Source organism: Nerophis ophidion, linkage group LG09, assembly GCF_033978795.1.
Source record: "Nerophis ophidion isolate RoL-2023_Sa linkage group LG09, RoL_Noph_v1.0, whole genome shotgun sequence".
Classification (NCBI taxonomy): Eukaryota; Metazoa; Chordata; class Actinopteri; order Syngnathiformes; family Syngnathidae; genus Nerophis; species Nerophis ophidion.
The window spans coordinates 13,790,233-13,803,847 of record NC_084619.1 but is presented as its reverse complement, the minus strand read 5'-3'; the positions used below and the strand labels follow the sequence as shown (position 1 = coordinate 13,803,847).

Sequence of the window (13,615 nt, the reverse complement as noted above, 5' to 3'; positions counted from 1 at the left end):
GTATTGAAACTATTGTCATATAAATCTGATGTATGACACCAAAAGACTTACAAAGTTTGCGAGTAAATAAATATGATCAAAATAGTATCAATCTCACGGACATTCCCGAACTATTTTGAGAGATAATGAGCTAGAAAGTCACGTGATCGCGTGACGTAGAGCTAGGAACCACAGATCCCTTCCCCACCAACAACAATGCAAACTTTGTGAGAGCCAACAACATTTACTTTGGTACAAGTGATGATCCAGAACTTTATATTGTTGATCCTGAATATAAGGAAGAGGATGAGCTGCAAGTTTTACAAGCTATGCTAAACAAATCCAGCTTAATGCAACACTAAGCAATATGTAGCAATGTTGCTAAGTGCTAAACAAGAAATACAAACTCCAAACATACAAAAATGACAACTTACTGTACGACGTCTGCTCTTACTTTGATGACTGATAGGATGTTTATATCTTCCCGTTTATATAAAGATTTAAAATTCTCACTGCAGACACTGTCTTTGGTCTTGGTCTTCGGAATGTCACTGATAAAAAACTCATACATTTCTGGCTAAATCCTTCTATATTCTTTCTCCTATGTCCCCCCCTCCCTTGTGGAGGGGGTCCGGTCCAATGACCATGGATGAAGTACTGGCTGTCCAGAGTCGAGACCCAGGATGGACCGCTCGTCGGGACCCAGGATGGACCGCTCGCCTGTATCGGTTGGGGACATCTCTACGCTGCTGATCCGCCTCCGCTTGAGATGGTCTCCTGTGGACAGGACTCTCGCTGCTGTCTTGGATCCGCTTGAACTGAACTCTCGCGGCTGTGTTAGAGCCACTATGGATTGAACTTTCACAGCATCATGTTAGACCCGCTCGACATCCATTGCTTTCGGTCCCCTAGAGGGGGGGGGTTGCCCACATCTGAGGTCCTCTCCAAGGTTTCTCATAGTCAGCATTGTCACTGGCGTCCCACTGGATGTGAATTCTCCCTGCCCACTGGGTGTGAGTTTTCCTTGCCCTTTTGTGGGTTCTTCCGAGGATGTTGTAGTCGTAATGATTTGTGCGGTCCTTTGAGACATTTGTGATTTGGGGCTATATAAATAAACATTGATTGATTGATTGATCCAGATGAGAGACTTTTTGATTGATTGATTGATTGATACTTTTATTAGTAGATTGCACAGTTCAGTACATATTCCGTACAATTGACCACTAAATGGTAACACCCCAATAAGTTTTTCAACTTGTTTAAGTCGGTGTCCACGTTAATCAATTCATGGTAGTTAATCAAGTCATGATTTATAACCTGGAATATTTTTGCAAGCTGAGACGCGTTGATGCGGGAGCAGCAGGACATCACGGCCAGTTCACAGTAAAGCAGCAGAGGCCGCAGCTAAAAAATAGTTTGTCAGCGTTAGCACTTATAACAACAACATCACTAATATTTGGTTATTATTCAAGTCACGATATGTGTAAAGGGTATTGTTGGCGGGTTTTGTTGGCAGAATAGAGAGCCTCCATACACTCCATTGTTAGCTGACTTTTTATGTATTTATTTATTGACGATTTAGAATGCATTTTTTTTTTTTTTTAAACGTGTCCATGTCTTGTATAAGGATTGTGAATGACAGACAGCACATCTCTGTCTAATTTTTGGGTATTTCCGGTATCAATAAAAATCTAAAGTTTTTTATAGCCAGTTCAATTACAATAAGCAACCTGGTCGTTTGGGCGGCGTTTCATATACAATGTGAATACTGAGGGGTCTGCCAGGTGGCAATTTGTTACCTAGCTCAATTTACTTGTATTACCAATCCAAACAAACTTTACTAGTCATGGTGCAAAAAAAAAAAAAAAAGTCAACCAGCACAAAACTTTAACACACACGGTCACACGTAAACACAACCTGCTCGCTGAACTTTGTGGATACTATAAAAAGAAATGACCCGTCACCATAAACATATTTAAATTACACCCATTTAAATCCATTGCAAGGCATGATGTTAACATGTAAAACACTCTCTCCACACGTATCCGTGTTTGACTTTTAGCTGCTTGATACACAAATATATTTACATATATATACACATATATATACACATATATGTGTGTGTGTGTATATATATATATATGTATAAACAGTGGGGCAAAAAAGTATTTAGTCAGCCACCGATTGTGCAAGTTCTCCCACTTAAAATGATGACAGAGGTCTGTAATTTTCATCATAGGTACACTTCAACTGTGAGAGACAGAATGTGAAAAAAAATCCAGGAATTCACATTTTAGGAATTTTAAAGAATTTATTTGCAAATTATTGTGGAAAATAAGTATTTGGTCAACCATTCAAAGCTCTCACTGATGGAAGGAGGTTTTGGCTCAAAATCTCACGATACATGGCCCCATTCATTCTTTCCTTAACACAAATCAATCGTCCTGTCCTCTTAGCAGAAAAACAGCCCCAAAGCATGATGTTTCCACCCCCGTGCTTCACAGTAGGTATGGTGTTCTTGGGATGCAACTCAGTATTCTTCTTCCTCCAAACACGACGAGTTGAGTTTATACCAAAAAGATCTATTTTGGTTTCATCTGACCACATGACATTCTCTCAATCCTCTGCGGTATCATCCATGTATCCATTTTGGTATTAACACGTCGTGTATATACATATATACACACACAAATACTGTATATATACATATATACACACATATATGTGTGTGTATATGTACTTATATGTGTGTGTGTGTGTGTGTGTGTGTATATATATATATATATATATATATATATATATATATATATAGTAAAATTAGTGGCAGTTGGAAAAGTCACTCCGTATTAGAAAACGGCAAGTGTTAGTATCCTTTCATTGTCGTATATTTGGAGACGCTACATACAGTGAATATAAATAAGATTACGCATTCAGTGCAGAATAACGCCATCATTTATAAATGATAAATGTGTTGTACTTGTATAGCGCTTTTCTACCTTCAAGGTACTCAAAGCGCTTTGACACTACTTCCACATTTACCCATTCACACACACATTCACACACTGATGGAGGGAGCTGCCATGCAAGGCGCCAACCAGCACCCATCAGGAGCAAGGGTGAAGTGTCTTGCTCAGGACACAACGGACGTGACGAGGTTGGTACTAGGTGGGATTTGAACCAGGGACCCTCGGGTTGCGCACGGCCACTCTCCCGCTGCGCCACGCCGTCCATTTGTTTCCTCTATATTGTATGTTTGAAGATGAATCCCCAAGATCAGCAACAATTGAGATGAACAAATTTTACCAGACACATTAGGTAGAATGGTATCTGATCGGTTTCGTCGATACCAGCCTGAGTTTTGATATTCATTGAAATAAAAGAACTTGGCGACGCTATCTGATCATATTACTGCTAGTCTGCATCATACTGAAGCAGAATGAGGAGAACGCCAGTCAAAAATGTTAACTATCCGAGTGGTGGACATTTATCCATGAAAATATGAAAAAGCTACTGATCAGCATCTGGAAATAGATACTATTGAAGTCTACTATGTGAGGTAAATGCTGTATATTACTATTACATTACTCCAGTGCATTTTATTGTTTGTATACAATATTTATTATCTAAATGTTAGTTGTCCTTTTTAAAAGACACGTTACATGTTAAAACTATGTTGTTTTTATATGGGAGACATTGATTTGAGTATTTTGAGTTAAAAGCTCCGTCACGGAACCAATTAAGGGTGTAAGTTAGGGTAGTACTACATTTACCTTATGGAAGCACAATAATTCTGTGTGTATCGCTGCTAATTTAATGCATTGTTAGTATTTATATATTATATATGTTTATAGCGACAACATAAACACCTGTGTGTGACCTTCTAAATGTGTTGTTTACTGTTATCAAAGCCATGTAGACATGAAATAACACCCTTTAGTACATTTGGTTGTTTTTACGCTTGAAAATGCCTAATCTGGGCCAAAAAAACAAAGAAAACGCTTAAAAAAAAATAAAACAAAAAAAATTCACAATAGAGTGAAGCTGCAAACTTTGGAGCACAATTTGGCGAAGTATGACATTACATACATTTTACCGAGCAACATGAGTTTTACCGTTTGTGACAGTAATTATTAATAATTTGGATTTGGATAGGTTGAGTGGCAACACTAAAATTGGCCCTAGTGTGTGAATGGGAGTGTGAATGTTGTCTGTCTATCTGTGTTGGCCCTGCGATGAGGTGGCGACTTGTCCAGGGTGTACCCCGCCTTCCGCCCGATTGTAGCTGAGATAGGCGCCAGCGCCCCCCGCGAACCCGAAAGGGAATAAGCGGTAGAAAATGGATGGATGGATGTATTATTTACACAGTATCTCAGTTTTAGTCAAATTAAAAAAGGGTATGCACTAAATGGGTTGAACTTGTATAGCACTTGTTTACCCTTTTTTCTGTTTTTTTAAGGAACTCAAAGCGCTTTGACACTATTTCCACATTCACCCATTCACCCATAAATTCACACACTGATGGCGGGAGCTGCCATGCAAGGTGCTAACCAGGACCCATCAGGAGCAAGGGTGAAGTGTCTTGCTCAAGGACACAACGGATGTGAGTAGGATGGTAGAAGGTGGGGATTGAACCATTAACCCTCAGATTGCTGGCACAACCACTCAACGGTATAGCTCGGTTGGTAGAGTGGCCGTGCCAGTAACTTGAGGGTTGCAGGTTCGATTCCCGCTTCTGACATCCTAGTCACTGCCGTTGTGTCCTTGGGCAAGACACTTTACCCACCTGCTCCCAGTGCCACCCACACTGGTTTAAAAAATGTAACTTAGATATTGGGTTTCACTATGTAAAGCGCTTTGAGTCACTAGAGAAAAGCGCTATATAAATATAATTCACAAGCAAGACAAATTGAAGTTCAACCGAGATTGGAGAGAAATGTGTCGTTTTATGCTTCCTAACAAAAAATACAAATGTTCAAATAAGAAAGACATTTTTTACAAATCTTTTTTTTGGGTTACAACTCAATCTATGAATGATAAAAGAGAAACCTTGTTAATGGTCACTCATACACACTTGGAGTGGGGGATGCTAATATGTATGTGTATCTACATAAATGTATCCATCCATCCATTTTCTACCGCTTATTCCCTTTGAGGTCACGGGGGCGCTGGGGCCTATCTCAGCTACAATCGGGCGGAAGGCGGCGTACACCCTGGACAAGTCACTCTCTCATCACAGGGTCAACACATAGACAACATTCACACTGTAGGGCAGGGGTAGGGAACCTATGGTTCTAGAGCCAGATGTGGCTCTTTTGATGACTGCATCTGGCTCTCAGATAAATCTTAGCTGACATTGCTTAACACGGTAAGTAATGAATAATTCCGCTGGTAATCACGATGTTAAAAATAAGGTTCAAAATATAAAACATTTTCATGCATTTTAATCCATCCATTCAAGAAATAACAATGTTATTAAAAAGAATTAGACTTCTAATACTCTAAAAATGTTGGTCTTACTTAAAAAATGCAAGCATTTAGTTATATTCAGGGTTAAAAAAAATATGATATGGCTCTCATGGAAATACATTTTAAATAAAAACTTACAGTTTCAATAGGGTCCTTGGCCCTTTGCAAAGGACTCCTGGCGGACCCTAAATATTTGGCTTTCATGGCTCTGTCAGCCGAAAAGGTTCCCGACTCCTGCTGGTTCTTAACCTAGTTTCATATGTGCATTCACCGAACCCTTCTTTAGTGAAAAATAAAACTCTTTTTTTTTTCAAATTCAAGACAAAAGTAATGTTTTTTTTACTGGTGCACAAAATGAACCGTCCATCAACATCTCCTTGTTCAAATTACAAATGCAACACAATGCATGAACTCCCAACAAATTACACACCTGCAAATCAGTCTGACTTCTGCTTCCGCCGTATCCATAAAGCTGATAGGGAGAAGTTTTTATTCACCGTCGAACCCCTGAAGCTGACTCACTGAACCCCTAGGGTTCGATCGAACCCAGGTTAAGTACCACTGCTCTAGGGCCAATTTAGTGTTGCCAATCAACCTATCCCCAGGTGCATGTCTTTGGAAGTGGGAGGGAGCCGGAGTACCCGGAGGGAACCCACGCAGTCATGCAAACTCCACACAGAAAGATCCCGAGCCCGGGATTGAACCCAGGACTGACTACTCAGGACCTTTGTATTGTGAGGCAGACACACTAACCCCTCTTCCACTGTGCTGCCCTACATAAATGTGTGTGTGTGTTTATATATATATATATTACAGCCATATATATAAATATATATATATATACATTTATGTATATATATATATGTGCTGTATATGTTTGTTTGTATAAATATATACTCATGTTTATATATATATATATATATATATACAGTATATATGTATGTATATATGCACATTTAAATACAATAAAACATGTTTTAAATATTTATATATATATATATATGTGTGTGGAAAAAATCACAAGACTACTTCATCTCTACAGAACTGTTTCCTGAGGGGTTCCCTCAATCATCAGATTTTTTATACACATACATATATATATATGTATATATATATATATATATATGTATATATATATATATATATATATATATATACATATATATATATATATATACATACATACATACATATATATACATATATATATACATACATACATATATATATATATATATATATATATACATACATATATATATATATATATATATATATACATACATATATATATATATGTATGTGTGGGAAAAATCACAAGACTACTTCATCTCTACAGAACTGTTTCCTGAGGGGTTCCCTCAATCATCAGGAGATACATAAAAAATCTCCTGATGATTGAGGGAACCCCTCAGGAAACAGTTCTGTAGAGATGAAGTAGTCTTGTGATTTTTCCCACATACATATTGCGCTCTACCACGGTATCGAGCACTCTTCTCTGGATAATCCAATCAAGATATATATATATATATATATAAACACACATATACAAATGTATATTAATATATACATTTTTATAAATATATATATATGAATACATACATACACATGTGTATATGTTGAATACTCATATGTGTAAACATTTTTGTTACATATTTGATCTGCAATTAACAAAATAAATTTGAAGCCACAAGTTTTTTTCAAATCCATTTTTTTTTGTTGCAAATATTTTGGGGTTCGATGCATAGCAAAACGCAAGTTTCTCTTCACGAAAAATATACATGCTATAATAATAGGTCAGTAACTGATTGGTAGACTGTCAAAACCACCACAGGCAACATACCATCAGTGCAAAGAGCAAATTTGTGATAACCAAACTGGATATTGACCTGAAAACGTCTGACTAGATTGAATTATTAAAAACACAAAATGAATGTAATTTCGGACATTTCGATGAAAGCATAAATGCTATAACTTAAACTAGCATGTTTACAATATTTAATTTCCATTTATTTTACAGTACAAACTACCAAATACGCCAAAACACTTAAATGCAGCTATACTCGATACCGCCACTAGGTGTCAGTGTTGCTCCTGTTTATCAGGACAGCTACTTTAATTATAGTCAGTGTATTTGTGACTGTTGTGAATGTTACTTTGAAACATTGACTGGACTGCTTTTTAAGTCTTAAAGATGTCTTTGTTTTGACTAATTTAACAAACTGGAAGCAGTATTTTTTTTAAGGTGATTGTATCTTTAATATATTTACTGTACACAAATGTGAGTTCCTTTTTATAACCAACAATAAAAAAAGAATGAGCTTTATTACCAACTGTACATACACAGGTGCAAAGGCACACTTCATCTCTAAAGGTATATTACAAGCCAAAATGTACATCGCACTTCGCCAGTAGAGAGTAAGACTATAAAATATTTAAAGCAATCTTTTAAAAAACAAAACAAAAAAAAGAAGTAGCCGAGTTGGGAACGTAGGCAAAGTCAATAGTTTTCCTTTTATGGCAAAGGTCTTATCTCTTAAAAAAAAACTGACCCAATGTCTAAGAACATCTTATTATTATTACAACCAGGACTGTCCAGTACACACAAAGCAGATGTTTAGAATATAAAAGGTTAAAATTTGAAATGGAGAGTGATGAACGGTGGAGAGAAAGTGACGACGCTCACTTGTCAACATTTAGAAATGAACGATTGGTAGAGTTTGTGTGTTTTTATGCTAAGATTCGCGATGTCAGGTCCACCACTTGAAGTGTTCTGTAAAGTGTGGAGGTGGAGTTAAGTGTTGTAAATGGACAAGTGAGTGTGATGACGTTCATGACTCCATAAAAAAAGGTCAAAGGAGGGACGTGATGATGAAATAAAAAGCAGAAGTGGTTTGAATGAGCGTCAAAGCACCAAACACCATGGATGTAATTCATTTAAAAAACTAATAATTAGGAGTAATTGGAGTCTTTTGAGCCCCTGCGTCCGTTCTCATAGTCCGAGTCCCGCCGATGTCGGTGGCGTTCTTTGTGGCGGCTGCTGTAGTCGTCGCTGTGGTATCGCTCTTTCCTCTTCTCGCCGAATCGCTCCTCGGCGTGTGCGTGGTGTCTGCTTCTCTCTCTCTGCTTGTCGTCGTGGTTACGCTCATGCTTCCTCTCGCGCTCCCGGCTGTGGTGCTTGCTCTTCTTCCCGTGGTGAGAATCCCTGCGGTGTCTGCTGCCGCCGCGGTGATGTTGATGATGGTGCTGGTCGATCTCTCCCTCCTCTTCCTCCTCCTCCTCTTCTTCCTCCTCGCCCTCGTCCCGCTCCTCGCTGTGACGCGGCATCTCCCACGGGTGGCAGTAGGTGTAGAGCGGCTCCTCCTGGGGGGCCTGGACTGTGGCCTGGTTCTGCTCCTGGACGTGCAGGTTGTGGAAGGAGTTGGGAACAACCGGCTGCTGCTGGGCGACCGCTGCAGCACTGATGCATGCTGGAAGAGCTGAAGGCGATCTTACCTCAGCCGGATCCTCACTTTGGTTTTGTTCCTTCAACTTCTGCTTGGCCTGAGACATCTGTAACAAGCCCTGATGAAAGGTTGTGACTGGGCTGTTCTTAGCGCCGCACGACACAGGCGCAGGTTTGGTCTCCACAGGAGCATTAGGGGAACTTTCACTGGCTTTATTTTCCGTCGCACTCGAATAGGCGGAAATCTTTTTCAAAATCCCACTTAGAGGAGTTTTGGAGTTATGAGTGTGATCTGACGCCGCCTGGGACTCCGGCTTCATGTTGTCTGCATCGGTGAACAGAGCGGCTTCCTCCGGGTTGGAGCTGCTGCCCGCTTCTTCCCGGCTTTGTGTCGTCGCCGACAGGCTCTCCAAGAAAGCGTCGGTCGATACGTCCGGCGGCTTATCTCTCAGGGTGATGGGAGCACTTCGGGGCGCCGCCTCAGCAGCTTTTCCTGATGAGGCGTTCGCAGCCTCCGTCTGGCAGGGAGACGGCGGTTCTGCTTGGACGGGTTTCACTTCCTTTTTCTTAATGACAAAGCGTTCTCGGGGAGCAGCGGCGGTCGGACTCTTGGAGCTTGCGCTCGTCGGTGCGTCCGTTTTCAGGGTCTCTCCAAAATCGGGGAGTGGCGGTAGTTCTCCACCCCAGCCCACTAACACGCCAGGAAGAAAACGAAGAGGCTTTTGGGACTCCGGAATGTTCTTCCCAGAAGGAGCTGCTTCCTCAAAACATTCACTGATCGGCTCCTCCGTCGCCTCCGCAGTCTCCAGGAGTTTTTCCTGCTCGCTTTTATTCGGAGTCGTCAAGGAGGCCAAGAAGAGCTTCTCATCTTCTTCTTCAGCAGGCGCTTCTTTCACAGAAACTGGAGCGGCTTTGACTTCAGGAGACATCCTTGCTGCTTCATTCAAGACAGGAGGAAGATAATCCCTTTTTGGCCTCTGGCGAATTATTAGTCCCAGCAGAAGGTTGGCTCGGTTGTTTTCTAGACCTGTTGAATCACAACAACAATTAGCTTTGGCTCGTAATCGTTAGGAACTCTTTGTGACTTAACAGCTTTTCCAAATTTAAAAAGGGTCATGAGATTTTTTTTCTACATTTAAAACAATTCCTTGTGGTATACATTTGATGAACTATACACTACTTTTTATTAGAAATGGCAACAGTGGAGGACGCATGTGCATGTACGAGCCAATCTGCCCTACAACTACGGCTGGGCGATATATCGAGTTTGTAAGATATATCAATTTATTTTTTAACAAGATATGAATTAAGAAAATATAATATTAATATAATTTTTTTCATGTTAAAAAGACCAAACGCGGCTTGTTTGTTGTGTTCCTTTTTCTCCCCCGCAACATGCCATGGGCTATTAAACGCCTATCCTTGCCCCTTTCAAGCTTGTCATTACCACCCCATGCACTGACTCACAACCATACTTGCCAACCTTGAGACCTCAGAATTTGTGTATATTGTAGCTTCCCAGAAGAGTTAGTGCTACAAGGGATTGTGGGTATTTGTTCTGTTGTGTTTATGTTGTGTTAAAGTACGGCTGTTCTCCCAAAATGTGTTTGTTATTCTTGTTTGGTGTGGGTTCACAGTGTGGCGCAAGTTGTTTGTACGGCCACCCTCAGTGTGACCTGTATGGCTGTTGATCAAGTATGCTTTGCATTCACTTGTGTGCGTAAAAAGTCGTAGATATGTGAATGGGCCGGCACGCTATTTGTATGGACGAAAAGCTGACGTGACGACAGGCTGTCCTCAGGTCAGCATAGTCCATAGTGGATCCAACATAATAGTGTGAAAGTCCAGTCCATAGTGGATCTAACATAATGGTAAGAGGTAGGAGGGAAAACTGGACTAGTGCAACTCCACGGTCAGGGGACAATATCAATCGGGAAAGATCAATGATTGGTTGGTTGGTTTAAAATGATGAGTCACGATTGGTTAAGAGTAGGGCAAAATATTAGGAGCAGGCCAATCAGAGGCAAGAAAGGGTGGGTAGACATCCCAAATGACGACGAGACAGTCGAAGAAGAAAAAAGACAATATTCAAATGAAATGTACGACTAAGTGAGCTCGCTGCACAATTAAGTAAAGTAACTTACTTTGCATGGACCACTTCTAGTAGGACCACAGAACCGTACGTGTGTGACTGTCCATTACATAATTGACTGGGAATTGAAAAGTGCCTGCGCCGGAAAATGTATTTTTTACCGGAGTTTGATACATGTTGTATTGTTTTCTTATGTAGAAATTATATTTTTCTATTTCATTTAAGTTATGTAATTATGTACTACTTAAACAGTTTATTTTCTGTGCTGCTAATACCCATCTTGACTAACTGGGTTAATAAAAGTGCCACTGACTGTTTACTCTACAGTTGTCATTCACTTTAATTTCAGTGAATATCGCTCAAAAATTAATATATTTATACCGGTATGTATACTTTTACCTAAAAATTCATCGAGATATATATCGAATATCGAGTTTAAGAAACCATAAATGGAGATATACTATTTTGTGCATATCGCCCAGCGCTACCCACCACAAGAGGAGAGAGGTAATAGGAATTTTTGACTACAGCGTCAGACTAGAAGGGGATGAAAATGGTGGACACGCTCAAAGCTTTTCAGTCAAACCTCAACCATATATGGAGTAGGAATATAACAATATAGAAATGTCATAACTCGGTTATTGTGACCAAAACTATCACAGTTATTATTATCGCAGTATTGTTGAATATGCTCAAAAAGTACTACAGTACACACACTGAAATATTTTTAAATGTTTTTTTAATTACTAAAAGAAAATAGACACACTGTTGGGATAACCCGCTATTTTGCATGTTTTGTGTTTCATATGCTTCACTGGTAGTGTTTTAGTCCTAGTATTGTATCTGTTTTAATGGCTAAGCCTTTACTGTTTTAAATATTGGTCTGTAGCGCAGAACTAAGATTTATTTGAATGAAAAGCGTGTAACTGTGTTCAGCGGAACATAAAAAGACCTCCATATTGTATCGTATAGAACGATCATTCTGCTTGAAAAGAGCACCGCTTGTTGAATATCGCTAACCTACTCAGTGGCCTAGTGCAGTGGTTCTCAAATGGGGGTACGCGTACCCCTGGGGGTACTTGAAGGTATGCCAAGGGGTACGTGAGATTTTTTTAAAATATTCTAAAAATAGCAACAATTCCAAAATCCTTTATAAATATATTTATTGAATAATACTTTAACCAAATATGAATGTAAGTTCATAAACTGTGAAAAAAAAATGACAACAATGCAATATTCAGTGTTGACAGCTAGATTTTTTTGTGGACATGTTCCATAAATATTGATGTTAAAGATTTCTTTTTTGTGAAGAAAAGTTTAGAATTAAGTTCATGAATCCAGATGGATCTCTATTAAAATCCCCAAAGAGGGAACTTTAAGTTGATGATTACTTCTATGTGTAGAAATCTTTATTTATAATTTAATCACTTGTTTATTTTTCAACAAGTTTTTAGTTATTTTTACATCTTTTTTTCCCAAATAGTTCAAGAAAGACCACTACAGATGAGCAATATTTTGCACTGTTATACAATTTAATAAATCAGAAACTGATGACATAGTGCTGTATTTTACTTCTTTATCTCTTTTTTTCCAACCAAAAATGCTTTGCTCTGAGTAGGGGGTACTTGAATTAAAAAAATGTTCACAGGGGGTACATCACTGAAAAAAGGTTGAGAACCACTGGCCTAGTGGTTAGAGTGTCCGCCCTGAGTTCGGTAATGTTTTAAGTTCAAACCCCGGCTGAGTCATCCAAAAGACTATAAAAATGGGACCCATTACCTCCCTGCTTGGCACTCAGCATCAATGTTTGGAATTGGGGGTTAAATCACTAAAAATGATTCCGGGCGCGGCTACCGCTGCTGCTCACTGCTCCCCTCAGCTCTCAGGGGGGTGATCAAGGGTGATGGGGCAAATGCAGTTAATAATTTTGCCACACCTAGTTTGTATGTGACAATCATTGGTACTTTAACTTTAGTTGCTTAGACAGTAATGTGTTTATAATAGTTTAGATTTGGGTATGTTGCTTTATAACGGGGAAAGACTTTAATGTCTCTTGTTTTCATATAAGCAGGCTAGCTGGCACCAGTCATTCCGTGAGGTTTTCAAAGTGCAGTTAATCACGGTTTTTCGATAATTTTCATTTGAAATCAGTGATACTAACCATCAGGAGTTTTACCAACTGTTTATCGTAACATTTCGAATACGGAGATATCCACTTACATAACTAAGGCAAAATACATCTCACTAAAGTCTCATATTCCAAACAAATCGTTTGAAAAGAGGCAAAACCGTTTAATTGATATCTCTGCGTGGCACCCCATGTTTTATAACAAATACACAAAAAGGTGTCAACAGGTAAGAAAAGTTGGTTTTGCACAATAACCCCTTTAACACACCAACAGCAGCTCTTATAACACTTTTAGCACTGCGGCGTTAGCCTAGCCAGCAGCCACAACAAGACAGCACTTCATTATGCGTAAAAAATAATAATTTAGGCATTCACAACCATCTACAGTATATGTATTTATTTGGACTACTACTCTTTGATAACTTTTTATTTATGAGAGTGTATCATATTTATCATGTATGCATGCATTTATGTTTCAGATTGAATACAGGAACTGAACGAAACT

General features: G+C 39.2%; 1 protein-coding gene across 2 annotated transcripts in view; it reads right to left on the bottom strand.

Annotated features, from left to right (window-relative positions):
* Positions 1 to 7,751: 7,751 nt before the first annotated feature.
* The window catches only part of phf3 (PHD finger protein 3), a 29,210-nt gene continuing 23,346 nt past the window's right edge, over positions 7,752 to 13,615 (bottom strand). For both annotated transcript variants that reach the window (XM_061910379.1, XM_061910380.1), the window contains exon 16: positions 7,752 to 9,917. In XM_061910379.1, coding sequence (XP_061766363.1) covers positions 8,398 to 9,917 — 1,520 coding nt within the window. In that variant the 3' untranslated portion in view covers positions 7,752 to 8,397. The remainder of the gene's footprint in view (positions 9,918 to 13,615) is intronic.